The sequence below is a fragment of the Dama dama genome, chromosome 6, assembly GCF_033118175.1.
Source record: "Dama dama isolate Ldn47 chromosome 6, ASM3311817v1, whole genome shotgun sequence".
NCBI lineage: Eukaryota > Metazoa > Chordata > Mammalia > Artiodactyla > Cervidae > Dama > Dama dama.
Genome location: NC_083686.1, coordinates 3,404,933 through 3,431,955, shown reverse-complemented (window position 1 = coordinate 3,431,955; position 27,023 = coordinate 3,404,933). Strand labels below are relative to the sequence as shown.

The 27,023-nt window shown below is 55.4% G+C and overlaps 1 protein-coding gene across 1 annotated transcript in view; it reads right to left on the bottom strand.

Annotated features, from left to right (window-relative positions):
• ABLIM2 (actin binding LIM protein family member 2) overlaps positions 1-27,023 on the bottom strand; it is a 162,391-nt gene that overhangs the window by 4,499 nt on the left and 130,869 nt on the right. Inside the window, exons 17-20 of the mRNA XM_061145432.1 lie at positions 19,895-19,956; positions 12,136-12,190; positions 10,580-10,587; positions 10,288-10,368 (exon numbers count right to left, since the gene is read on the bottom strand). Coding sequence (XP_061001415.1) covers positions 10,288-10,368; positions 10,580-10,587; positions 12,136-12,190; positions 19,895-19,956 — 206 coding nt within the window. The remainder of the gene's footprint in view (positions 1-10,287; positions 10,369-10,579; positions 10,588-12,135; positions 12,191-19,894; positions 19,957-27,023) is intronic.

Here is a 27,023-nt window from a genome sequence, read left to right as displayed (position 1 = left end):
AATGGCCCCTGCCATCCCTGGAGTGTTCCTCTGTGCCAGACAAGGGCCAGAAGCTCTCCATCACCGGCTTGTGACCTTGCCATAGCTTACTGGGTAGGATGGGGATGGAAGCTCTGAGATGTGGACTGACGTGGCTGCCAGGTGGCCCCGAGGCCCTGCATCACCTCTCTCACCTCTCCCACCACGGCTCTGCCCCATGGTGGGCATCTATAAGTTCTGAAACGTGCCAGGCTCTCTGCCACCCAGAGCCTGCAGTGCTCTTCCCCTACTTCACAGAGCAGTTCCTCCGCCTTCTGCAGGTCCCAGCTCAAATGTCCCCTCCTCCCGGGGGCCCTCCTGGGTTGCACTAGCCAAGCAAGCAGGCCCCGCGCCATGTGTGTCCCTCAGTACTGAGCACAGCTGACCTCGTCTGTCTCAGCCCCTCTAGGGCAGCATGGGCCTGATTCCTGTCCTCATCCAGGGATGATCCATGCTTTTGCATCCCTGAGTCCAAATCTGGCTCTCACCTCCCCAGTCACGCTGCCTCCCAGCTCCCCCTCTCCAGCAGGCCTGCCCTTCTCTTCGCATGCCTCCCTCTTCCCTCCCCACCCTCCACCCCTAAAGTCCTACCACCTGTCCTGGCCTTCCATGACGGCTCCTGTTTGCTCTCCATGTCTCACCTGGACGCTCTGGCATACGTGTCTCCCAGACACGTCCGCGTGGCTGGGAACAGTCACCATCAGTCTGTTGAGTTCTTCCAAGACCCATCAGACCGGTTGGATGAGTCGAAACAAAGGATGTATTCTTTAACCTCAGGACCTGGGGTTTCAGGTGCATTCCTACAACTGGGGCTTTTCCTGCTTGGGCAAACTCAGGTGTGCGTTTAGCCCCAGGGTCTGGCAGAGGCATTCCTGAAACCACCACTCCACCCGGGGAGCTGCTCAGCCCTGCCTCTGCCAAGCCTCAGAAAGGAGCACCCTGGGGACCACAGCCTCCAGGCCCCGGGAGGGCACACCCTCCTTCCCCACCTACTCATCTGCCAGCCTTGCTCTCTGCAGGAGTCAGCCAGGCCAGGCCTGGCCCTGATGCCCGGCTGTTTGGCCAAACAGTCCAGGGGTGGTGAAGGTATTCTACCACATGGTCATGCTTACAATCAACCTTTAAGTGAAGATGCAGTGGCTGCTTCCACTCTGCCGGGGCAAACACTGAGGGCTTCCTGGAGGAGGAGGAATTCTGCCTCTACGTGTCAGCTCCTCCCTGAGTGTCCACCCGGCTGCCCTGCCCCGCGGATGCCACACGTGCCAGCCCCACAGGAAGCCAATTCCTTAAATTAAATTTCTTGATGTTGGATTGGCCAAAAAGCTCATTCTGGTTTTCCATAACATCTTGCCGAAAAATCCAAACGAACTCTTGGGCCAACTCGATACTTGTCCGTCTGCATCTCTATGTCTGTCTGTCTACCCGTCTGTCTCCTGTTGGTTCTGCTGTCTCTCTGGAAGGCCCTGGCTGACATACTTTCCTACCTAAGGAGCGGACTGTGTGTTCTGGGAAGTTGGCGTGTGGAAGAGGGGTTAGAAATCAATATTCCATACTGTAATTAATCTGGGAAGATGCACAGCAGAGTGGCCCTGCGTGACATCTTAACCAGAACTCCACATCTGCTTCCTAGAAGCTGCAAGGCCTGGGGACATCCTCCAGCCTTCTCTGTACCCCCTGCCACAAACTTCCTCTGTACCCGCTGCACCGAGTTGTGAAAAGTGCACCAGCATGTCAAGTCCTTGGAACAACTTGGTGGTGATGATCAAGTGCTTGTTAAATAAGCCAAATCTGATAAATTCTCAAACATCCTGCTTTTTCCCAGTACCAGGCATCCAGGAGGGACTTCCCTTCTGCGGGTGACCAAGCCTGTGCCTGACCCTGCCTCCATTCACCCCCGCCCACCTTGCTTTTCTGTGAAGTTCTCAGCAAGCACTGTCTGGCCCGCCCATAGCACTCCTTTTCCATGGAAGCCTTTCTCTAATTCTACTGGCCCACTTGGCTGTCAGGTTGGTAAAGAGGGGGTGACACGGACAAGACAATTGAAACTGCACATCACACCTGCCTAGAGCTCTCTCATGGCAAGCGCTCCCGACTCCTGACCAACTGAATAAACACCCAAACTGCCCAGCCGGACTGGCACAGTGATGTCATCTGACTCAGAGTGGCTAACTGGTCCAACATCACACAGCTAGAAACATGATGGAGACTGATTCACACCCAGGTCACCCAGACCCGAGCTGCTCTCTCCCCCAGCCAGGGTGCCACCTTTGGACGGCAAAAGGCTGACACAGAGCGAAATGGCCACGTCTTTCAGTGAATGCTGGGCGTAGGAGTGCGGGGCTAGCATAGTAAGTGGACGCTGGAGTCTGCCCAGGGCAGGCAAGGCTCCTCCCCTCGGGGTGGAAGCTCCAGGCAGACCCTCAGAGGGCACCTGCCAAATGCAGGAGGACCCAAGAGCCCCCAAGGCATGAGGCCCCTGGGTGCTGGGGTAGGGCTGGGACCCAGACCCTCTGGGAGAGAACCTGCTGGATCGCAGGCACGGTCTCCTTGGGAAGCCTGGTCCTCGCCCTGCTCATGGCGATCCAGGATGCATCCGACCGCCGTCCGTGTGGCAGCGGGGAGGGCCACCACAGCCGTTCCAGGCTCCGCCTTGAGTCATCGACCTTAACTGAGCACCTACTATGGGCTACCAGGTGCCCACGCGGCATCTTTCTCTTTGCCAGGCTGAGCGTCCTGCATTATTCCCTGTCCGTGCCTCATAGGCCAGAGCACCAGTCATCGGCAGAATCCGGGTCCGTCCCGCTGAATCCAGTGACTGCCATGTACCCACCACCCCATCCCGACACCCTGGAGTCACCCCAGGCGTGTCCCCGCCCCTGCCCACAACACCCTCCCACCTCGACCCCCAAGTGTAGCCTGAACCCACCCACTTCTCACCTCAGCACTTCCAGTGTCCTGTCCAAGATGCCATCAGTTCTGGCCCAGACCAGCCAATCACCTCCTCAACCGTCTCCTAGGTACACACAGCCAGCCCAGGCTTCACAGTGCAGCCTCAGGCACAGTTTTGAATACGAATGTAATCATGTCGTCCCCCAACTTAAAAGTCACTTCTTTTTGGCTAGAAACCAAACTGCTTAACCTAAGCGCAGGACCCCACGAGGCTTGGCCCTCCTCCCCATCACCGGCTCAAGCACAGCCTCGGCTGCGGCCTGCCCCAGGGCCTTTGCATCTGCCGTGTGCTTTCCTGGAATTCTCCTCCCACCTGCAGTTCTCAGCTTCTGTGCAGGTACACACACACACACACGTTCAGGCACTTACCACACCCACTTAACTGTTCAGTTCAGTTCAGTCACTCAGTCGTGTCCGACTCTTTGCGACCCCATGGATGGCAGCACGCCAGGCCTCCCTGTCCATCACCAACTGCCGGAGCTTACTCAGACTCATGTCCATCAAGTCCGTGATGCCATCCAACTATCTCATTCTCTCTCATCCATTCTCCTCCTGCCTTCAGTCTTTTCCAGCATCAGGGTCTTTTCAAATGAGTCAGTTCTTCACATCAGGTGGCCAAAGTACTAGAGTTTCAGCTTCAGCATCAGTCCTTCCAATGAACACCCAGGACTGATCTCCTTTAGGATGGACTGGTTGGATTTCCTTGCAGTCCAAGGGACTCTCAAGAGTCTTCTCCAACACCACAGTTCAACAGCATCAATTCTTAACTGTATCCCTTTTAAAATGCTCACGGGCCCATGTTCCTCTCCTGTAGAGCCCCAATCTTGGGGTATAATTTTACACCCTCATTTGTCATCAGTTGATGGACATCTGCCTCCCCATCAGGCTGAGTCTGAGGGCAGAACTCCTGCTGGCTTCGACTCACCATGCATCCCCAAGGCCCGGCTTGATGCCTAACCCATATTCAATTCACCAGGCTAGTGAGGCTCAGCCAAACACTCTGCAGTAAGGATGAATAACAAGCTCTGACCATTGACAGACAGAGTGGTCCTCCTTCCAGGGACTGACCCCACATCCCTGCTGCTGTGCTGGTGTCTGGGCACCACCAGCTGTCCGCCCACATCCACCGTCTCCCCTTGCTGGGCACACAGCAGACCCACTGCTTTGCTGGGTGACGGAGCCCCAGCCAATGGCCTGTCATCCACAGCCTGGTCCCTGCCACCCTCCCCTGCCTGAGATGGGAACAGAGCAGGACCCAGCGGGGCTCTGGGGCATGGAGGCCTTCCCCTGTCCCTTGTCTCTCAGGGACAGACACCAGCCTCCATGACCTCCCCGGAGTCTTAAAGGGTAGATTCAAACAGCTGTTAATCAGGGAAGGGAGGGGATTCAGAGACACTGGAGGAGCAGCCAGGAAGGAATAGCGCAGCCTTGGGAGGGTCCTGGTTTGCCTCAAGGGATGCACCTAATAACGCCTTTTGAGCTGTTTATATAACTATTTCTCAGAAAAGTGGAAGTGTTAGTCACGCTGTCGTGTTCGACTCTTCGTGACCCCATGGACTGTAGCCCACCAGGCTCCCCTGTCCTGGAATCCTCCAGGCAAGAATACTGGAGTGGGTTGCCATTTCCTTCTCCAGTGGATCTTCCTGACTCAGGGATTGAGCCCAGGTCTCCTGCACTGAACACAGACTTTTTACCTTCTCAGCCACCATCCCTGGTCCCATGAGCTGGCGACTCATGGACAGAGGAGTCTGCCATTTCCTTCTCCAGGGGATCTTCCCGATCCTGGGATCAAACCCAGGCCTCCTGCACTGCAGGCAGATGCTTCACCATCTGAACCACCAGGGAAGCCCTCAGAAGGTAAAGAATCTGCCTGCAAAAAAAAAAAAAAAAGAATCTGCCTGCAATGCAAGAGACTAGGGCTCCATCCCTGAGTCAGGAAGATCCCCTGCAGGAGGAAATGGCAACCCACTCCAGTATTCTTGCCTGGAAAATCCCAAGGACGGAGGAGCCTAGCCAGCTACAGTCCATGGAAAGAGCTGGGCACAGCTGAGAAACTAACACTTTCACTTTCCTAGAACTAGCCGGTTGGTGAGAAAATAATTGTGATTTTTGCACTGTTGAAATTTGCCATTTGATAGTAGAATACATTCTAAATAAATGTTATTAGGTTATATATCATTTTAATATGCATTTCTCACTTTTTTTTTTTTTTTTTTGCTAATGACTTGTTCCTTGCTGCTTATTTTATATTTATTGTAGATGATGATGTAGAAATGACGGTGTTAGACAAAAAGCAGATTCGAGTGGTTTTTCTTACTTGGGTTCAAAATGGGTCATAAAGCAGTGGAGACAATTCACAACATCAGTAGCGCATCTGGCCCAGGAACTGCTAACAAGTGCACATACAAGTGCAGTAGTGGTTCAAGACGCCTGGCAAAGGAGAAGAGCCTCGAAGATGAGGAGTGGAGCAGCCGGCCATCGGAAGTCGGCAACAACCGAGTCATCATCGGAGCAGATCCACTTACGACCACACGAGAAGCTGCTCAAGAGCTCAGGGCCGGCCACTCTACGGTCGTCCGGCACTTGAAGCAAACTGGAAAAAGCTCGATGCCTCATGAGCTGACTGCAAATCACAGAAACCGGCGCTCTGCAGTGTCGTCTGCTCTTATTCTAGGCAACAACAGTAGGCCATTTCTTGATGGGATTGTGACGTGTGACAAAAAGTAGATTTTATACAACTGGCGATGACCAACTCAGTGGGTGGGCCAAGAAAAAGTGCCAAAGCACCTCCCAAAGCCAAACTTGCACCAAAAAAGGGTCATGGTCACTGTTTGGTGGTCTGCTGCCTGTCTGATCTGCTACAGCTTTCTGAATCCCGTCGAAAACATTTCATCTCAGAAGTATGCACAGCAAATCAATGAGATGCCATGAAAACTACAATGCCTGAAGCCGGCATTGGTCAACAGAAAGGGCCCAGTTCTTCCCCATGACAACGTCTGACCACACATCACACAACCAGCGCTTCAAAAGCTGAACAAATTGGGCTACAAGTCTTGCCTCATCTGCCACATTCACCCGACCTCTCGCCAACCAACTACCACTTCTTCAAGCACCTCGACAACTTTTTGCAGGGAAAATGCTTCCACAACCAGCAGGAGGTAGAATATGTTTTCCAGGAGTTCATCGAATCCTGAAGCACTGATTCTTATGCTACAGGGATAAGCAAACTTATTTCTCATTGGTAAAAATTTGTGGATTGTAATGGTTTCTAATTTTGATTAATTAAGATGTGTCTGAGCCTAGTTGTAATGATTTGAAATTCACAGTCTGAAACTGCAGTTACATTTGCACCAAGCTAATAAGTGAAAGTGAGGTCACTCAGTCGTGTCTGCTCTTTGCAACCCCATGTACTGTAGCCTACCAGACTCCTCCATCCATGGGATTTTCCAGGCAAGAATACTGGAGTGGGTTACCATTTCCTTCTCCAGGAGATCCTCCCGACCTAGGGTTTGAACCCGGGTCTCCTGCATTGTAGACAGACGCTTCACCGTCTGAGCCACCAGGGAAGTTTCAATAAAGCCCCCAGTTTTATTAACCCAATCTAATAAAACCCCCAATAAATGGAAGATGTCAGCACTCTAAATTCCAGGGAAGGCCACTTGAGGCCTTAAGCTGAAAGCAACCAGAAAAGCTCATCGAGAGATTACCTGAGACCAGATTAAATGACTGCAGACCCTGCAGACATCTTATCAGCAACTCCACCCTTGAACCTTTGCTAGAAAACTCAACAAAACCCTCTCAGGTTGGGGCACACAGTCCCCCTTTGCCTGGCAGAGCAGTTCAGCTCTTCTTTCCTACTTGGCCCAAAGCCCCGTCTTGGAGATTCAGTTTGGCGGCAGTGCACACAGGCCAAGTTTCTGGCAACAGACCAGGCCACGGGACTAGCATGCAGCTGTCTAAAAGGACGGGCAGGCTCCCAAGAACTGGCGTGGAAGAGGTCCCCAACAAATTTAAAAGAAACAAAGTAGGTGCCCAGCTGCACCAGCAGAACAAGCCTCCTTATCCAGATCAGAATTCAGTTATCTCTGGGCATCTGTGAGAAAAAAAGAAAAAAAAAAAGATTTCCGGAAACAGGTCCGCCCCGGGGCTAACAGGAGTGATGACTCTGTGGGGGAATTCCATGGAATGTTTACGTTCTTCTTCATATTTTTCTGGACTTTTACAAGAGTTATGAACTGTTTTTATATTAAAAATTAAGCTCTCTCCCCTGAGATGAAAACACTGCTGTATCTTTCTCTCTTGCTGAGATGCACCCCACCTCCTACCCCCGGAGCCCCTCCTGGCTCAGGGCCCAGCTCCCAACCCTGGATGATGTGAGACACACCATGTGTGGTAACACCTCCAGTCTGCCTCCTGGCGTGGCTGAGATCAGAAAGAGAATGACTAGAGAGCAACGCACGCTCTGGGGTGTTCTTGGAAATGGGGGTGATGAAACTCATTACCTTCATGTCCAAGGCTTTTTTTTAATAAAAGGGAAATGTTTACATGTATTAACCATTTGCTACTTTGCATCTTCATTCTGTATTGTGGCAAAATAAAGGGGGGGATATGGGAGTTGGTGAAAGGGCACCCCACTCCCTGGGAGAGAAGCAGCAAGTCCCAGCGGGCTGGTGGCCCTGCGGCCGCTGGTGGGTCAGGAGCCGGAGCTGTGGGCACCCTGCTCTGAGCTCACTGGCCCCCCTGCCACCCCTGCGGGGGGAGTGGGAGCCGTCAGGACGTTCACGGTTTGGGGACAACCATGCACCACCACAGGATCCCCGGAGGCAGGGCCTGACAGAGCCACTCAGCCCGGACGTGTCTGGTTTTACAGCAGTGAGACCTGAGCACAGTTACCGAGGGCCCAACCTCAGCAGGAACCAGAGCGTGTCCCCTGCAAGGCGCTCAGGGGTGGTCACCCTGAGGCCCAGGCGGCGGCTGCCCTGGGCCCCACCCTCCAGACCACATGGTGGGCACTGCCTGAGCCTGACCTGGGGCCTGCTCTGTCCATCCCAGGCTTCCCAGGCGGCACCAGTGGTAAAGGACCACCTGCCAGTGCAGGAGATCTAAGAGATTTGGGTTCAGTCCCTGGGTTGGGAAGGTCCCCTGGAAGAGGGCAAGGCAACCCACTCCAGTATGCTTGTCTGGAGAATCCCATGGACGGAGGAGCCTGGCTGGCTAAGGTCCATAGGGTCACAAAGAGTCGTACACAACTGAAGCGAGTTAGCACGCATGCACAACGTCAGACCACACCGGACAGTTCACAGAACTAGGCCACAGTCGTTATCTCCTTCTGCGCGTGTTTAGTCATGCCTGACTCTTTGTGACCTCATGGACTGCAGCCCACCAGGCTCCTCTGTCCATGCAATTTTCCAGGCAAGAATACTGGAGTGGGTTGCCATAGCCTCCTCCAGTGGGGAATCTTCCTGTCCCGGGGATCGAACCCAAATCTCCTGCATCTCCTCCCTTGGCAGGCGGATTCTTTACCACTGAGCCACCTGGGAAGCCTTAATGTCATAATCATGAGTAAATAATTTGTGAAGTATTTTTAATGCATGGCATGTTTTTCAATTATTCACAGGTAATAAAAAGGCTTCTTTGCAATTAAACATTCCATGTATGATTTTGGCTAAGGCAGGTTGTGAGAAATGAGAGAGTACTGTGTTGTTTATCAATAAGGGAAGGAAGCTAGTACCTCAAATCACACACAAAAACCAGTCTTGTTAGTTAATATTGTCCTTATGTTCTCAACTCTCAACAATAGCTGCATCACTAAAGAGCTGCTAGGAAAGGGTTAAGTGGATAAATGGCCGTATTTACCCCATATTACCTATTTATACCATAATTATCTGAGAGCCCAGCACCGCCCCCTGTCTCTAGGCCCCAGGTCCCAGGTCCCAGAGCCCCTCCGGAAGCCCCACTGGGTCTCTTCCATCCAGACTTCGAGTCTGGGGGAGGGGAGGTGAAAGTCTGTCCATCTGTGAGGCCGACACACAGAGGAGGCGCTCAGGGAACAGGAGAGAACCTGGGTGTGGAGGTGTCATCAGACCTCCCCTGAAGCCCCGTGGGTCAGACGCGCTAGCAGTTCCCTTCTGGTTACTCACTGGAAAAGACCCTGATGCCGGGAAAGATCGAGGGCAGGAGGAGAAGGGGACGACAGAGGATGAGATGGCTGGATGGTCGCACGGACTCGATGGACATGAGTTTGAGCAAGCTCCTGGAGATGGTGCAGGACAGGGAAGCCTGGTGTGCTGCAGTCCGTGGAGTTGCTAAGTCAGACTTAGCGACTGAACAACTTTTGGTCAGGCTCCATCATCGCAACAGAAGATTGAGTCCCCCCCTCCCCCAACTGCTGCAGCCACACCAGCGTCCCCGTCCCTCCTTGCCACGACTACCTGGAGCCCTGGGTGAGGGGCTCTCGTGAGCGTAGCCACCCACCCAGCAGATATCAACGTCATGAGGGAGATCAGGGCCCCATAGCGTCCGTCTGGACCCCCTGAGACTGCACTTCACTTCAGATCGGCCTGGCCTGGACTGGATTGGGCTTCCATCTGGCAGCCCTGCAGAGCCCCCGGCACTGCTGGGGCCCCTGGGCCACATCCACCCCCCCCCCCCACCCGCCTCGCTCCCGGCAGCCTCCTGAGCCCGCACCCACCCCCACAGCTGCTCCCAGTCCAGACAGGGCAGGTGGCCCTGGGCCTTCAGGAGCCCCCAGACCCCTCACCCCTGTGAAGCCTTCCCAACATGGCTCGGGAGGTGCGGTCCATCGTTGGACATTGGTTTCCTGGGGGAAGGATGGTGAGGATGAAGGAAAGCTTTTATGCATGCTGACCACCTGTGACCATGGCTTGTGGTGGGGCCTGGTCAAGAGATGTCACCCACACACCCTCTGTGCCCTGGTCCTGCGGGTCCTTTAAATATACCCTGGCTCCCAGCGTTAAGCACCATTCAAGGTCAGGGTGAAGGTGATCAGATAAGGAACCAGGAACTGTGCTTATTTTCCCAGCGCTCAAGGAAGAGGCAAATGTTACCCAGTTAAGCGCAGTGAAGAAGTCTTCCCAACCCCAAACCGTAGCAGCTGTGCGCCCCTTGGCAAAGCCATCTTTGCTGGGCACATAACCACTTTCTCCGGTCTTGGGTCTTGGAAACAACTCGAGTCCTTGACTCTGAGCCCATCGCGGGCCCTGCACCATCACCATGGGGACCTCCGGGGCCGTGCGTCAACACGCCGTATGCGGAGAGACGTGCGGTGGACGTGGCCCTCCACCCCTGCGGCCTCCTCACCTCCAGTCGCGTCCGATCCACGTCCTTGGGCAGCTTCACTCGGATCCGGTTTGTGACAATAAGGGCGTCATACGGATAGATCTGCAGGGAGAAGGAAGCCCGGGGTCACCCAGGGAGCGGGTGCGTCTGTGAGGAAGGGGGCCAAGAGCCGAGTCGAGGCCAAGGAAGAGCTACGTACGTGCGTGAGCATCTGACACACACATTTCACGGGAAAGCACAACAAAAGGAACGTTTAACCTGGGCAGGCGCGGAGCAGCAGGCCGAGGTCAGCGCGGGAGCGGGCGGCCCTTACCTTGTATTCTGTAAGAGAAGCAGAGACCACAGGGGCCGGCTCAGAACTCGCACGGGCTCGGCCCGAAGGGGGAGCGATCCTGCCCGGACCCCGCCCTGCGGCCAGCCGCGCCGCGCGCCTCCGCCCCGCAGCATCCTCGGAGCTGGGGCAGGGGGGCCCGTGGGAAGCTAGGAGCGGAGGCGTGGCCTGGAGACTGGAGGCCAGCCTGGGAGCCCGAGGCAGCGCTGTTCTCTCTTAGCTGGGCTGCTGTCTCCCCGGGGTGGGGGTGGGGGAGCCCGAGACCTGCCTCAGTCTACCCCCTGGGCTTACCCGCCTCTTACTGTATTTACTTTCTTCACCCTTCAGCTCCTCCTTTTAAATACACAGCCCCACACGCTAGCTTATTAAAGATTTTTGTTTCTTCCAGACTAAAAGCAGCTTGTTAAAAACAAAATAAAATCGTACAGATGGGCGGTCTCCGTGAGCACACATCCCCCCGACAGGGCGGCATCTCTGGGTCCTGGCTGCAAAGCCTCCCTCTCGGGCGGGAGACACCAGTGAGGGGCTCGGGCACTGGGCGGCTGGTCCCTGAATTCCCCGTGTGCCGTGAGGGGGGCCTGGCCAGGCCAGCTCTGAGCCCGGAGACCTCTCAGAGGGTGCAGGCTGCGACTCCCTCCCCTCGCCCCGACTCCAGCATCCAGCGTGGACCAGCCCTCGAGAGCAGGCTCCCATCACCCTTGGGTAACAACCATGAGTGAGCATCGCGGCCCCGCGGTTCAGGGCTGGCAGAGCCTCCCAGCGGACACCAGCCACGTGACCAGGTCTCTCCAGTCGCCAGCCTCCCTGCAGGCCATCCTGCCGGTGCGAGGCCCCAGGAGGCTGCAGTGTTAGCGAGCGGGCTGGGCGGGCTTTACCCTTCCACTTTACCCTTCCGACTCTTGGCAACCCCCACAGACTGCAGCCCGCCAGGCTCCTCTGGCCAAGGGATTCTCCAGGCCAGAATACTGGAGTGGGGTGCCATCTCCTCCTCCAGGGGGAATCTTCCTGTCCCAGGGACTGAACTCGCGTCTCCTGGGGCTCCTGCGTTGCAGGTGGATTCTTCACCCATGGAGCCGTCTGGGAAGCCCCGAGGTGGCGCTTCCCTGCTGCTCTGCCTCCCTTATTGCCGTGGACGTGACAGTTGCTGTTTGGTTGGCCCCCGCCCTGTCCTGGGCTGGTCATTCAAACACAGACCTCTCGTCTGAGTGACCTGGAGTCGGTCAGGACAGGGTCGGCCGTGCTCCAGAGGGGAGCACCTAGGGCAGGAGATGGGGGAGCATTGAGTTAGCACCTGAATTAGAGGGGGACACCCCAGGGAGAAGAGGAAGCATATCGGTAACTCAGGATGGAGGCTAACCGAAGCGCCACCGTGACAGGAAGAGGCGGGGACACACGCATCCCCGGCTTCCGCCTCCCGGGCGCTTGGAGCCTTCTGCCCGCGGCGCCTGGGGGGAGGGTGGTCTCGGAACGAGACTCGTGGAGCCCCGTCAGCGGCCCCTGCCCCAGCCAGAGACCCGCGGGGTCCCCGCCTCTTGTACCTCGCGTGCCCCAGCCGGCATCCGGGTCTGCTCCGCCAGGGCCCACATTGGCATTCTGGAAGAGAAAGAGAGAGGGCAGCAGGGGCAGGTTGCAGGGGGCAGGCTGTCTCCAGGGTCCTGGCAGCCGGGCGGGGGAGGCGGGTCGGCCCGGGGTGCCCGCTGAGACCAGGCTCTGCAAAGGCCGCCGGCTTCCCAAGAGCGGGTGTGCTCACGCGCCTCCTGCCGCCTTCAGGCCGCCCCTGCCTGTCCCACCAGCTCCTAAGCCGCAGAGATGACAGCTCCCAGGCGCCCAGCCTCTCCGTCCCACAGCTGGCCCGGACCCCGCGGGCGTCTCACCGGGGCTGGGGCTCCAGCACGGGGCCTCCGGTCCCACTGGACGAGCGGGCCCCAGGGGCCCTGGGTGGCCGGTGCCTGTGAAGCCCCTGGCACAGACCCTGTCATGAGCGTGTCTGTGCATGCTGGCACTCGAGGCCTGGCCCTCGGAGGGGCGGTGGACCTGGGAGCCCGGCCACGCCTCTCAGGTGCCTCCCTCACCTGTCCGTGGCATCTCAGCGGCCAACCCTGATGTCTGGAGCTCTCGTTCCCTTTGCCCACCTGAAAAAGTCATCCTGCAAACCTCTCCGGAGGGTCCCCGCCCTGTGCCACCGGCACCGGGGCCCTGTAGGCCGGTCAGCCCCTGTCCTGGCCAGTCTGTCTGGGCCTTGAGTCCACTGCCCGCAGTGGAGGAAAACATTTCACGTGTGCTCACGTCTGGCCCCGGGTACAGCATCTGACCCGGGTCAGGGCTCTTGGCCAGCGCTTCTGAAACTGGGCACAGTGGTTAAATTTCCACGGAGGGAGCCCTGCAGTTCAGGGGGGCGTTACCGCCTCACCCTGGGGTTGTGTTACAGGGACAGGGCTTCCAGCACTCATTTACTGCGAGAGGTGACAAGTGAGCAGCTGGTCACAATCCTCGCGAGCCTGGCGCAGGGTGAGGCCTCCGGAGGCACCCAGTGCAACGTCCTTCATCCTGAGCGGGGGAAACTGAGGCCCAGAGATGGCAGGACGAGGCAGCCAGGCAGGTGAGCGCGTAAGTGGAGGGCTGCGGCGGTCTTTACACGTCTGATCATTTGTCCCTCGCCAATTTTTTAAAAATTAATTTGGATTTTTCACAAACATTGTATGAGCATCTTGCTTATCTCGATTACTGAGTCCTTTGGTAAGAGCCTAACACGCCGCACCCTAGTCCCAGCGCTGGGACCTGGGGCCGGGCAACCTTGCACCCACCGAGTCGCCCGTGAAGGGCTCCTCTTGGGAGTTTCAAAAGCAATATTTGAAGACGGTTTCTCAGGCCGCTGACAAACATCCTCCCCGCCCTTGCACCTGTCTGGATAGGGAACCTCCTGCACAAAGCAAGGCGGGTCTATCTCCCACCTTGGCCTTTTCCCGGGGCTTGTTCGGAATATGAAAGAGAAATGCTGCCCCCTAGTGCCCACTCCTCTGCATCGCAGGTGGCAAGCTCCCCGGCCGCGGACCATCACCACCATCTGGGGCTGTGGGAAGCCCACTTCCGGGCAGCGGGACCTGCATCGTCTGGTCAGCCAGGCTCGGAGACAGGCCAGAGACTCTCAGCAGGGAGGGGGGCAACCCCCAGGTGGAGGCGGGGCATCGTATCAGTCCAGAGCAGGGGAAGAGCAGTCTACTCCTGACCTTCTAAGTGCCCAGTGTAGGGGGACATTCACGACCTCTTTGGTGCAGGGGAGCCCCGGGCCTCTGGCTCCATGCATGGGCTGGCGGGACAGCTAAGCGGCCTGGGGGGATCCCACAAAGCCCTCATCCACAGGCACACCCCTAGCTGACCCCTCTGCAGTTCTCAGCAGAGAACAGAGACTCTAAAAGCAACCAACTCTTTACCTCTCCCATTTGTTTGGTGTTACTAGGAGTCAGCTGCCCTACACACGTGTTCACTCATCTTCCTGCTGCCTCAGGAGGTGGGCATTATTATCACCGTGTAATGGCTGAGGCTCAGAGAAGTAAAGAAACTTGCCCAAGATCACACAGCTAATACATGGAACTGTAAAAGATTTAACCAATGCTTTTTAGTTTCCAAAAATTATACTGGGATTGATAACAGGGAGAACAAAACTGTGGCCGTTCACCATTGACTGTTGTTCTTTTCTGGCTAAAACTCACGTTTTACTTAGGAGCCAGTGACATGGAGGTAAGAAAGGGTGGAGACGTGCTCTATAATAATTATTCATTTGGGAACTAGGCTTACAGAGCTTAGAAGATTTCACAACCGTCATGTTATTTGTCCTAATGATAGCTTAAAGAGGCAAGGATGAGTGTGTGTGTGTGTGTGTGTGTGTGTGTGTGTGTGTGCGTGTGCGCGCACGCCCAGTCACTCAGTCATATTCGACTCTGTGACCCCACGGACTGCAGCCCACCAGGCTCCTCTGTCCTTGGGATTTTCCAGGCAAGAATACTGGAGTAGGTTGCCATGCTTTTTTTTAAAGACTAGGAAATAGAGACTCGAAATTTAAGTAACTTTCCCAAACACACACCCGGTACGTGGCAGAACTGGGATCTGGACTCAGGGCTGCCTGACGCTAATGCGTGTGTTCTTTCCAGCATCACAGTTGGAAAATATCAGACTTTTACACTTCGTTAAGGTTTCCTTCATATTGATATACATGAGCATTTCTATTATAATATTTTATGGACATGTGAAAACCTAATTCAGAAAATATGGATTTTTCATACCCCTATTAGTTTAATTTTGTTCTTTCCACTATTAAATTGCTCTCTATACGTTTTTCCTTCACTAGATTCTTATCTGATTTCAAAAGAGCCTTATTCAAAATGCTTTCCATACTTGCATTTTATCAAGGTCTCTGGCATTGCCATGTTGCTTGGTACATTTAAGTTTATGAATGTTGTAACTGATTTATAACTTGGGTCATCAAGAACGAATTGTTCCTTCTTCATACCACTAAAACTACTAGTTCACTTTTAACCTTAACTTCTACCTTGTTCAGTGTTAGTCACTTGGTTGTGTCCAACTCTTTGGGACCCCATGGACTGTAGCCCACTAGGCTCCTCTGTCCATGGATTTCTCTAGCCTCTTAATAGCAGGCCAGGTGGCACATGTTGGAACCGGTGCTCTCTGGTCCACAGGAAAGACTTTCACAAGTGGTTCTTTTCCAATTTATCCTACAGAGAGGTGTGACTATCCACCACATGTCAGGCTCTGTGGTTGGCTAGTTACCAGGACATTTTAACAAGCTTTGGGACCTAGGATGAAAGTGAAGGTGAAAGTCGGTCAGTCGTGTCTGACTCTTTGTGACCCCATGGACTATATAGTCTATGGAATTCTCCAGGCCAGAATACTGGAGCATGTAGCCATTCCCTTCTCCAGGGGATCTTCCCAACCCAGGGATGGAACCCCGGTCTCCCGCACTGCAGGCGGACTCTTTACTAGCTGAGCCACAAGGGAACCCCTTGTGGGACCTAGGGTCCTGGCTCCAAATCCATCCTGGAACAAGAACCAGGCGCATTTCCGCCTCCTGATTTACTAACTTCCTTTCACTTGACAATGAGGACAAACAGCTGGTCCCACCAGCCTCTGCGCCCTGGTCATCAGGAAGCTTGCAGCTGAGCTTCGATGGTTTTTCCAGACAGTGTTCCTTTGTGTGTTTCTGCCATAATTTTCTCCCATTTCTTTCTTCTCCTCTCCTCTGGGATTTGGTCTCCCTGCATCTGTGCTTCTAATTTAGGTCACCCAGAATCCTTTCAGAAAGTAAAAAAACAAACCAAGAAACAACTTAATCTGACATGGCTGAGCTGTAAAAGACTGGCCATCAATTATCCAGTCTTCCGGCCAAAAAACAGGCATACAATTACATGAGAGTCTTAGAAAGAGTGAAGAAAAAAAATAGGAGAGAACATAAGTAGGGAAAAAAGAATCCCAAAGAAAAGTCAACAAGGATTTTCACCAACCTCCCAGCTAGTCTAATGTGAAAAACTAAAGGTCCTCATGGGATGATGAATTCCGTCTTTATCAACTCCGTAAGATGTAGAGAAGGGCTCACAGATTTTCTAACACTCTGCTCCCCACCCTGAGGCCAGCAGGAGAAACATTCCCGGAGGGCTCAGTGTTTAACTCTGTGAAGCTTAAGCGTCTGCTGTCTGCTCTAGGAGAGGCTTGGAGACGGTGTCCCCGCTAGACTGTCTCCACCAGCTGTTCCCAGGCTCCTTGGGGGTGGAGCATCTGGAGGCCATGCCTTCCCCGCATCCTTCTAGCATGGCAGCCAAGAGGGAACTCTCCCTAGACCACGCACAGCTCAGCCGCCAAGGATGCGAGCCTGCGGGTGCGGACACTCACCCACTTAGTTGTCTCCCACATCTTGAGATAAGCCCCTGGACTCGGCTTGCGGTGGGGGGACGCTTTGGCGTGGACGTGGTCCAGCCAGTGACCCTGGCGCTCGTGGCCCCTGAGTCACAGAGCAGAGACTCAGGGAACATTATGACCCGTTCCCTCAGACCTCAGGACCCGCAGGCTGAGCCTAAGGATCTACCTTCTCCGGCGCCACGGGGCTCCTGTGGACAGGACCGGAGGACAGGAGCGGAGAAATCCTTAAAGGAAATTCAGAGAAGCATGCCACGTGCCTGTCTCAGCTCAGCCCATTCTGAACAAACAGGGGAGCGGTCAGTAGGATGCGTGCGGTTCACCTGAGCGGTCAGTGGGATGTGTGTGGTCCACCTGAGTGGTCAGTGGGATGCGCATGGTTCACCTGAGTGGTCAGTGGGATGTGCACAGTTCACCTGAGTGGTCAGTGGGATGCGCATACTTCACCTGAGTGGTCAGTGGGATGTGCACAGTTCACCTGAGTGGTCAGTGGGATGTGTGTGGTCCACCTGAGCGGTCAGTGGGATGCGCATGGTTCACCTGAGTGGTCAGTGGGATGTGTGTGGTCCACCTGAGCGGTCAGTGGGATATGTGTGGTCCACCTGAGCGGTCAGTGGGATGTGCACAGTTCACCTGGGTGGTCAGTGGAATGTGCACAGTTCACCTGAGCGATCAGTGGGATGTACGCAGTCCACCTGAGCGGTCAGTGGGATGTGTGTGGTCCACCTGAGTGGTCAGTGGGATGTGCACAGTTCACCTGGGTGGTCAGTGGAATGTGCACAGTTCACCTGAGTGGTCAGTGGGATGAGCGCGGTTCACCTGAGTGGTCAGTGGGATGTGTGTGGTCCACCTGAGTGGTCAGTGGGATGCGCATGGTTCACCTGAGTGGTCAGTGGGATGCGTGTGATTCACCTGAGCTGTCAGTGAGATGCGTGTGATTCACCTGAGCAAGCCCTACAGAGTCACCGGGCCTGGGACAGACGCAGCAGCAGGGCCCACGGAGGCCGAGGGTAAGGAGCAGGGCCTGAGGATGCCCACAGCTTCCGTGATGGGGCCCCTGTTCTAGGACATGCCCCGTGGCTGGACCCTGCGTTGGAGGTCAGTGCAAGGGGTCACCGTTCCCTGCATTACACACGTGGGGACAGGACCACCCCAGGGGAACAAGTGGGGACAAGTCTGAGGGGCTTCTCTGGGAGGATGGACGTGCTCAGTCTGTGGACAGTGTCCTCCATCCGGTAAGAGGCTGCCTCTGGGGCAGCAAGTATCCTGGGGCTGTGTGTGTGTGTGTGTGTGGTATGTGTATGTGAGCTTATGTGTGTGTGTCTTATGTGTTGTGTGTGTTCTGTATGTTCTGTGTTTTCTGTGTGTGCTGTGTGCTGTGTTATGTTGTATATGTTGTATGTTCTCTCTGTGTTGTGTGTTGTGTATGTGTGTTGTGTATGTTGTATATGTTGTGTGTTCTCTGTGTGTTGTGTGTTGTGTATGTGTGTTCTCTGTGTGTTGTGTATGTTGTATGTTCTCTCTCTGTGTGGTGTGTGTCATGTGTGTTCTCTGTGTTCTGTATGTTGTGTGTTCTGTGTGTCTTGTGTGTTCTGTGCATATGTGTGTGTGTCGTGTGTGTGTTCTGTGTGTGTTGTGTATGTTGTGTTCTCTGTGTTGTGTATTGTGTGTTCTCTCTGTGTTGTGTGTTCTGTGTATGTTGTGTGTTCTGTGTGTGCTGTGTGTGTTTGTCATGTGTGTTGTGTGTTCTGTGTGTTGTGTATGTTGTGTGTTCTCTCTGTGTTGTGTGTTCTGTGTATGTTGTGTGTTCTGTGTGTATGTGTTGTGTATGTGTGTGTTCTGTGTGTTCTGTGTTCTGTGTGTTGTGTGTTCTCTCTCTCTCTGTGTTGTGTGTTCTGTGTATGTTGTGTGTTCTGTGTGTATGTGTGTGGTGTGTGTCATGTGTGTTCTCTGTGTTCTGTATGTTGTGTGTTCTGTGCATATGTGTGTGTCTTATGTGTGTGTGTCGTGTGTGTGTTCTGTATGTTGTGTTCTCTGTGTTGTGTATTGTGTGTTCTGTGTTGTGTGTTCTGTGTATGTTGTGTGTTCTCTCTGTGTGTGCTGTGTGTGTTTGTCATGTGTGTTGTGTGTTCTGTGTGTTGTGTATGTTGTGTGTTCTCTCTGTGTTGTGTGTTCTGTGTATGTTGTGTGTTCTGTGTGTATGTGTTGTGTATGTGTGTGTTCTGTGTGTTGTGTGTTCTGTGTGTTGTGTGTTCTCTCTCTCTCTGTGTTGTGTGTTCTGTGTATGTTGTGTGTTCTGTGTGTATGTGTGTGGTGTGTGTCATGTGTGTTCTCTGTGTTCTGTATGTTGTGTGTTCTGTGCATATGTGTGTGTCTTATGTGTGTGTGTCGTGTGTGTGTTCTGTATGTTGTGTTCTCTGTGTTGTGTATTGTGTGTTCTGTGTTGTGTGTTCTGTGTATGTTGTGTGTTCTCTCTGTGTGTGCTGTGTGTGTTTGTCATGTGTGTTGTGTGTTCTGTGTGTTGTGTATGTTGTGTGTTCTCTCTGTGTTGTGTGTTCTGTGTATGTTGTGTGTTCTGTGTGTATGTGTTGTGTATGTGTGTGTTCTGTGTGTTGTGTGTTCTCTCTCTCTCTGTGTTGTGTGTTCTGTGTATGTTGTGTGTTCTGTGTGTATGTGTGTGGTGTGTGTGTGCGTCCACCTGTCTGCCGTGGGCGAGGTCCAGCGCCACATGCCCAGCCTGCCCGGGGTTCCTCTTTGGGGGCCTAGACAAGCTCTGGGAAGAGGGCCCGGCTGGGCACACACCAGGTGCTAGGCTGTCTGGGCTACAGTCTCACGTCCCCACATTTGGGGAGCTGGCAGGGGGTGCTCAAAGCAGCTGTCAGCAGGAGAGGGCAGAGGACGCCAGCCCCCGTGTGACCCCAGGAGCACTTACAGGGCTGAGGGCACCGTCGGAGGCGAGCACGGTCATGGTACTAAGCGTGGGGGGCAAGGGCACGCCAGGAGAGGAGATGGACGCTGGGCCCACACGGCTCATGACGCGCCTCCATCCTTCCTGGTCCTCGTTAGGCTCCAGGTCACAGGAGAGGGGGTCAGGAAGGCCTTACGAGGGTCTGATTCCTCTGAGTGGCCCCATCGCCCCCCAACCCTGGGGTCTCCCTGGGGGCTGGGGGCGGACGGAGGAGGGGTGTTGCCGGGTGGCGGTCTGGCCCTCATGGGGCAGCAGGCAGAGGCAGGCAGGCGGGTGAGCGGGGTACCCCGGGCCCCTTCTCCTGGCCAAGTGGTCCCCAAGCTGTGGGCCCCGCATCAGCCCCGGGCGCTGGTTAGTATGTGTGTGCGGGGGAGGGTGTGCGGGGCGGGGTGCCGAGTACCTACCCGGTGGTCCAAGCCATTCTTGCCATGTCCTGAGACAGGGTCAGACTTGGAATAGGGAAGCCCTGGAACAGACACAGCACATCTGTCACGCAGGCAGCCAGGCGTGGCCGGGCGCGGGAGAGGGGGTACGCCCCGGTGGGTGGGGGGGTGACTGGGTCACACGGGAGGGCCCTGAACATCCCACCTGCCTCATTCCAGACCCCGATCCCCCGGGCACGGACTGAAGACGGACATGGGAAGGGGGTGGTGTACCCGAGCCCACCCTTGACCCCGGGAACGCCATGGAGCCTGACCCAGCCTGGCAGGCACGTGTGTCCTGTCCCCTGGCCAGCCCCTCACCCGGCTGACCAGGAGAGCTGGGGGCAGAGGGGGGAAGGGGCCCTGTGTGGGCAGGGCTGGGCCACCCTGAGCCAGAGGTGACCAGCAGAGGCCCAGCTCCACCAGAGGGGGCCTGCAGACTACCTTTCAAAACCCTGGAGCTGCTTGCAGTTGGGGGGTTTCACATTAAAACCCTAATTTCCAACTTCTCAAGGGGCCAGTCTGAGACACAGACTCTGAGTTCCCTGTGCAAATCCCACAACGGATCCCCCTCCATCGCTCACCTTCCTGGCTCCCCCGGGGGGCCCAGGACATTGAGACGCCCCCCAACCCCCGCCCCATCATTAACCACTTCAGTGCCACATCTAGAGAGAACAGAGCGGAAGTTCCTGGCTCAGAGATGAGTGTGGGACGTGCCCCGGAAGGAGAACAAAGGGCAGAGCTGGGATCCCTGGGGGGGACCCCTACCCCTACCCACCCTGGGGTGCGGACTTCCCCCGGGTGTCTGAACATCTGTCTTTCCATAGTCTGTGGGCCCGTGAAGAGCAGCGGCCACGCCTGCCGACTCCAGGGACCCCCATTCCCAGCACGCGCTCCTGGGAGCCACTGGAATGTCCCCAAAGACGGAGGACCGAGCCCCCGGAGGTGAGGCGGGCACTGTGCGCAGAACCGCCTGCCGGCCCCCCCTGCCCTGCAGCCCACTCCAGGAAGGCCAGCTTCCAAGCAGAGGGTGCTGTTAATCCGGGTGCCTTTCTCCTGGGGGTTGGCGGAGGGAAGGGAGAGACGGCCTTCCAAACAGGCCGTATTCGCAGGAAAAGGCTTCAGCTGGAGACCTGCCTCGGGGACCCGTGTGTCCCCGGACGGCCTGTGAGGAGGTTCCGGATGAGGGTCAGGAGGGGCCCTTTACAATGTCAAGGGCAGGGGTCTCACACTTGTTTTAGCCAAGGAGCCTTCTTGTCACAGGAAACCTGTGTGAAAACTGATATGTGAAACCAAAGACAGCAGAGCTGGAGAAAGCGAAGCGGGGCGAGGCTGCCGGGCCAGGCCCGCTGGGCGCCTCTCACTCCTGCCGTCGCCCTGGGCCCCAGCTCCTCCCATTTCACGGAAAGGGGGCTGGAGGCCCAGGGCCACAGAGGAACCTGGCCAAGCTCAACCCGGTCCTGAGCCGCAAGACGAGGCCTCCTGACTTACAGTCCCAGGGTCCCTCCAGGACACACCTGCTCCCCAGTTTATGCACAGAGCCAGAACTCTTAGGGGTGTGAGGCTGTGGGGCTGAGGGTCTAAGGGGACCTCAGCGGAGACCCAGGAACTCCTGATCAGCCAAGGGTGGCTGGCGGCACATCTCAAAGCGGGGTCTCTGGCGAGCGGTGCTGGAGGCAACTTGTCAGAAAGGGCCGATTCTCCAGCCCCACCGCAGACCTACAGATGCAGAATTCTGGGGCTGGGGTCCTACAGCCTGTGTTTTACAAGCCCTCCAGGGCGTTCTGATGCTCACTGAGGCTTGGCACCCCTTAGGATCCTGGGATCATCTATGTCCTCCCCTCTCGTCTTATCTGCTCTAAACCAGTGATGGAAGCACTGACATCTTCTAAAACCAGCTTCTAAAACCCCCTGGGCTGAGGCTGCCGGCCTCTGTCTGAGTGTCCCACACTCACATGAAGCGTAGAGACCTTGCTTCCATCAGGCCACCTCGTTTTCCTGACTCATCAGCTACGACTGTCTTAGCTCTTTCTTCTATCTGCCTTGAGTTTCCGCATCGGATGCTGCTATGATTTTTGCTTTGATCATCAACAATGACTTAAGAAACTCATCAAAATGAAAGACAGTTTGATATGTTGACCTCTATTTTTACCTACTTGGATGTTCTTCCTTTCTGAATTTCCGAGCCCTCTAATCACTTCCCGTATGGAGTATGTCCTTTAGACAAGTATGTTTGCCAGCGAAAGCTTTGCTGAGTTTTTCTTTGTCTGAGAAGGTGTCCATGTGCCATTCATTCCTGAAGGATATTTCCACCCAAGATAGAATTCACATCGACAGCAAATCTCTCTCTGCTCTGCACCTGAGAAATGTGCCATCTTCCTCTGGCCTCCATGGTTTTTGGGGAGAAGTTGGCTGCTATTCGCACTGGAGTCCCTGGTAGGGAGTAAAAAGTGCCTTTTCTCTTGGATTACTTTCAAGATTGTTTTTTCTGTCTTCAGGTTCTGAAGTTTAAGTGTGGTTGTGGATAACTTTGGGCTTAATCTACTTGGGGTTCACTCAGTTTCTTGAGCCTGTAGGTTTATGTCTTTTTGTCAAATTTTTTTGTTTTCAGGCAATATTTCTGTGAATATTTTTTGGACCCATTTTCTCCCTCTGGGCTTCCAATGACATAAGTGTTATCCTACAGGTTCTGTTCAGTCTATTTTCCTATTTTCTCTCTGCTGTTCAGGTTGGATCATTTCTCTTATTCCATCTTCAAGCTCAGAGTCTCTCCTCTGACATAGCCGTCTCTTCTGTTAGGGAACTCACCCGTGAATTTTTAAATCTTGCTTATTTTATTTTTCAGTTCCATCATTTCCATTGAATTCTTTTTGTTTTAGAACTTGTATTCCTTCTGCGAGACTTTTTTTTTTTTTTACTTTTTCAATTGTTTCAAGAGTATTTGTAATTGTTTATTGAAACATTTTTGTGATGACTACCTTAAAAATCCTCCTTAGATAATTATAATGTCTTTTCAGTGTTAGGATATGCTTCGATCTATGGTGCTGGAAAAGACTTTTGAGAGTCCCTTAGACAGAAAGGAGATCAAACCAGTCCATCCTAAAGGAAATCAACCCTGAATATTCATTGGAAGGACAGATGCTGAAACTCCAATACTTTGGCCACCTGATGGGAAGAGCTGACTCATTGGAAAAGACCCTGATGATGGGAACGATTGAGGGCAGGAGGAGAAGGGGACGACAGAGGATGAGATGGTTGGATGGCATCACTGACTCAATGGATATGAGTGAGCAAACTCCAGGAGACAGTGGAGGACAGGGAGGCCTGGCGTGCTGCAGTCCATGGAATTGCAGAGTTGGACACGGCTGAGGGACTGAACAACAGCAAGGACATGCTGACTGTCTTCTCTCATCCAGATAGTCACGTTCATGGTTCTTGCTGCGATGAGTGATTTTTCTACTGTATCCCGGACATGAGAATTTTATGCTAGGAGGTCTGGATCCTAGTTAAGTCTTCCATGTTAGCAGACCATCTCCCTGTTTAGGTTTAACATGTGGGGCCTGGCTTACTGGGGACTGTGCTTCTGAAGACGAGTTAGTTTTCAGAATGCTTGTTAAACTGCTCTTCTGGTCTTCAGCGTCCAACTGGTGTTGCTGGTAACACCCTGGTGATGAAAGGTGCTTTCCTGGTTGCTCTGTGCCCTGGGGTCAGGGTGGGAGACACTGGCCGTAGATGGAGAGTGTCTCCCTGGGCCGGGTGCCGGGGAGGGCAGTTTACTTAGTCTCCTTGTCCACTGCATGGCAGGCGGGAGACACAGGTCCTGCATTTTTCCTCAGGTCTCTGGCCAGTCCACCTTCCTCTTTCCAGAGTTCTACAGCCATCCTCCCTATTGTTCTAGGGCTTTTCCATTGTACCAAGTGCAGAAGAGCAGGGAGCAAAGAGTCTCCACTTATTGCATCCCTGGGGTACTATTAAGACCCATTAGAATTGGTTTCTCTTAGGATGGGACCAGGCATCGGTAGATTTCAGAGGTCACTGGACCCTGGGTGCAGCCAGGATTGAGAACCACTAGGTTAAAAGCTCCCTTCACACATTCAGAGATTTTATGTGACCATCATGAGCCAAGGCATTACACATGAGCCCATTTTACAGGTGAGGAAGCTGAGGCCCAGGGAAACCAAATGACCTGTAGAAGGTCAAATGGTTGACCTTAAGAGTATGTGCAGTGTGTGTATTAGAGGGAGAGGGAAGGCATATCAAAAAGGCAGGTCAGGTGGCTGCTGGGCACTCAGGACCCCGAGCTGCAACAGGCCTTAGAGGCTCTGCATGCCTGCCCATGCCCCATTTCCAAGCTCAGCCTAACCAGGCCCCCTTGTCACCTCCTCCCAAAAGCCCTCCTGTGGCAACCTTGCCCTCAGCGTTCTTCTGGGACCGCTTGTGGGGCCCTGAGCGTGACTCCTTGGGTCTGGGTCATCTGAGGTTAGAGTAATCACCACACAGATGGGCAAGGAGAGGCCGCTTGCGGGTGGATGACTGTTTCAGGTGTATCTTGAGACACACGGCCCCTCCAGGATGCCTTGTGGATAACGGGCAGGGAGCCGTTCCCCTGGGCAGATTTCGGTCAGCTTCACCAGCACAGTGAACAGGTTTTGGTTCACTGATCACGGATACGGGAGTCTGCAGCTGCACGGCCCTGCTCAGGTTCCGGTCCCCTCTCAGCACCTCGGTGTCCCCATCCAAGGAAGGAGGGGCTGGAACTGCCTTCAGCCCCAGGACCGTGGGCACGAGGCCCCTTGGGTCACCTGAGCTTCAGGCTTCAGGAGCATGTGAGAGGGGTCCATTTCAGGCTCACCATGGCGGGCCCGTGGACCCGACCAGCTCTGCGTGACACCCCAGGGCTCAGCCCACAGGATGCTCACGGTGGAGCCCCAAAGCACAGGTGCTTCCTGCCGGGAAGACTGCACCATGCCCACCTTCACAGACGAGGCGATGGCGACTCCACACTCAGAGAGGTTTGCTCTTGTACCCAGGGTCACGCAGCAAGGCAGAAGCCAGGATTAACCCCCAGAGGGACCGGCACCCAGATCTAGCCACCTCCACTGACCCCTCACGTGATCTCATGTCCACGGTCACTGCCCGCGGGGCCCCTGCCATGCTGGGACCCACGAAGGAGGTAGGCTCTGCTCAGGGAAGCCCTGGGCACCTGCTGCCCTGCGGGCACTCACTGGGGGGCTGCTGCAGGCACAGAGGAGGCACAGGGGGCCCCCTGGACTCTGCCCTCAGGGGCTGATGGTCCTCAGGGGAGAGAGGACACAGAGTCTCAGATAAGGTGTCCCCTGCCGGGGCCAGGGCAGGAGAGACAGAGCTCCCAGGTGGGTACCACGAGACCCAGAGCTGAACTTGGGGAGACAGAGGAAGCCTGAGAGCTGTGACCTGAGATGTGGGCTCTCACCCCTGGACACCCAAGGGTCTGGGCATGGCCTGTGTCCCTGCCCACAAATCCAAGGTCACACCCCATCTGGTCCCCAGGCTGGGGGCAAGCCTGTCCAGCACAGGGGGTCACAGGGACCTTTGCTGAAAGCAGAGTCCCAGCCAGTCCCCAGGGAAGGGCAGGGGGGCTCTGCCCTCACACGCAAGGGGGCTTCTCTTGGGCCAAGGTCCCCTCCCTGATGTCTATTGCTCTTGCTGGGTCCGAATGTGAGCAGGTGGGCAGGCGGCAGGCTGTCCGTCCAGCCGGAGGCCAGGTCAGCCACACTCTCCCAGCTGTCTCTGCCCCCAGGGGCCCCTTGGCCGCCTGCGGGACACTGGGCGCCTGACCCGAGCCCTCCAGCCTGCTTGGGCCTCTCGCCCAGGCTTCCCCCATCACCCCCCGCCCAGCCCTGGCTCTCTCCACCCCCACGGCTCTCCAGGGGCTACCCCTGCCCACGCTTTCTCTCCACCCTCACCCCAGGTCCTGCAGGAAAGGGGAATGGAGGCAGAGGATAGGGACAAAGGTGGGTGCTGAGCAGGAGAATCACAGCTTCTCTGGGCCCCAGACCCTTTGGAGAAAGTAACGCAGCTCCAGAACCCGCCCAGTGAGGGGGGGCCTGGGTCTCAGGTTACCCACACCCCACCCCTAGGCCCACCTGGGAGCCAAGGGCCCCGAAGACTCTGCCTCCAGCCCAGACCTCTCCTGAGGGCCCTGCCTGCCCATCCACCTCCGTGCAGCTCCGGCTGGGTGTCTCAGACTCCTGTCTCAACATGAAGAAACCAGCTTGCCCCTGCCCTGCCTCTGAGTAAAGGTGACCCCGCCCACCTGAGCCAGGGTGACCTGAAGGATCATTCTTGATCCTACGCGCCCTCCTTGACCGCTCACACCGGTCCCGCTGCTCAGACAGCTCAAGGGGCTTCCCTGCGGCTCCTCTGGGCCCCGCCGTCCCCTTTGCCGTGGCCCGGCAGCCTCTAGTCTATGTTCTGCAAAGCCGCCCATCCGCGTTTAAATGGGTAAAACTGTCAGCCTCGTCCCCTGCTCACAACCCTGCTGCCCTGACTCTGGTTTTTGAAGACAGAGAATAATGTTCCCAGCCATCGCACACGGACCACTGGCTTCTGGCCGCCGCCCCCCAGCCTCCTGCTTCCCAAACGGCCACCTCGCTTCTTGCCTCAAGCCCCGGTGCGGGCTGCTTGGGAGGTCCTTCTCGGGGACACCCCCAGGACACCCCCAGAAGCCTCCTCCCCAGCCTGGATGACCATAGTGCATCTCCTACTGTATTTACCGCCCCCGACAGTCCTGCTGGAGGCTCAGTCAGAGGTGGTCTGGGCGCTGCTGAGAACTCTCAGGCCAGGCCGGGCCCTCCCAAGGCCCCCAAAGCCCTTTGCGACCCTGCACATCCCAGCCCCCATGCCACCCAGGGCCCAGCAGCCAGGCTTCACCTTTGTGGGGAGGGTCCTCTCACCCAGATACCTCCCTCTTCAAGCCTGCTCACTTAGCACCCTCCTCCTTCGAGCCCCGGGCTGGGCCTGGCCCCCTGACCTGCAGGCGCTATGCTGTTGCTGCTCAATTGCTCAGTCGTGTCTGACTCTTGGCAACCCCACGGACTGCAGCACGCCAGGCCTCCCTGTCCTTCACTAC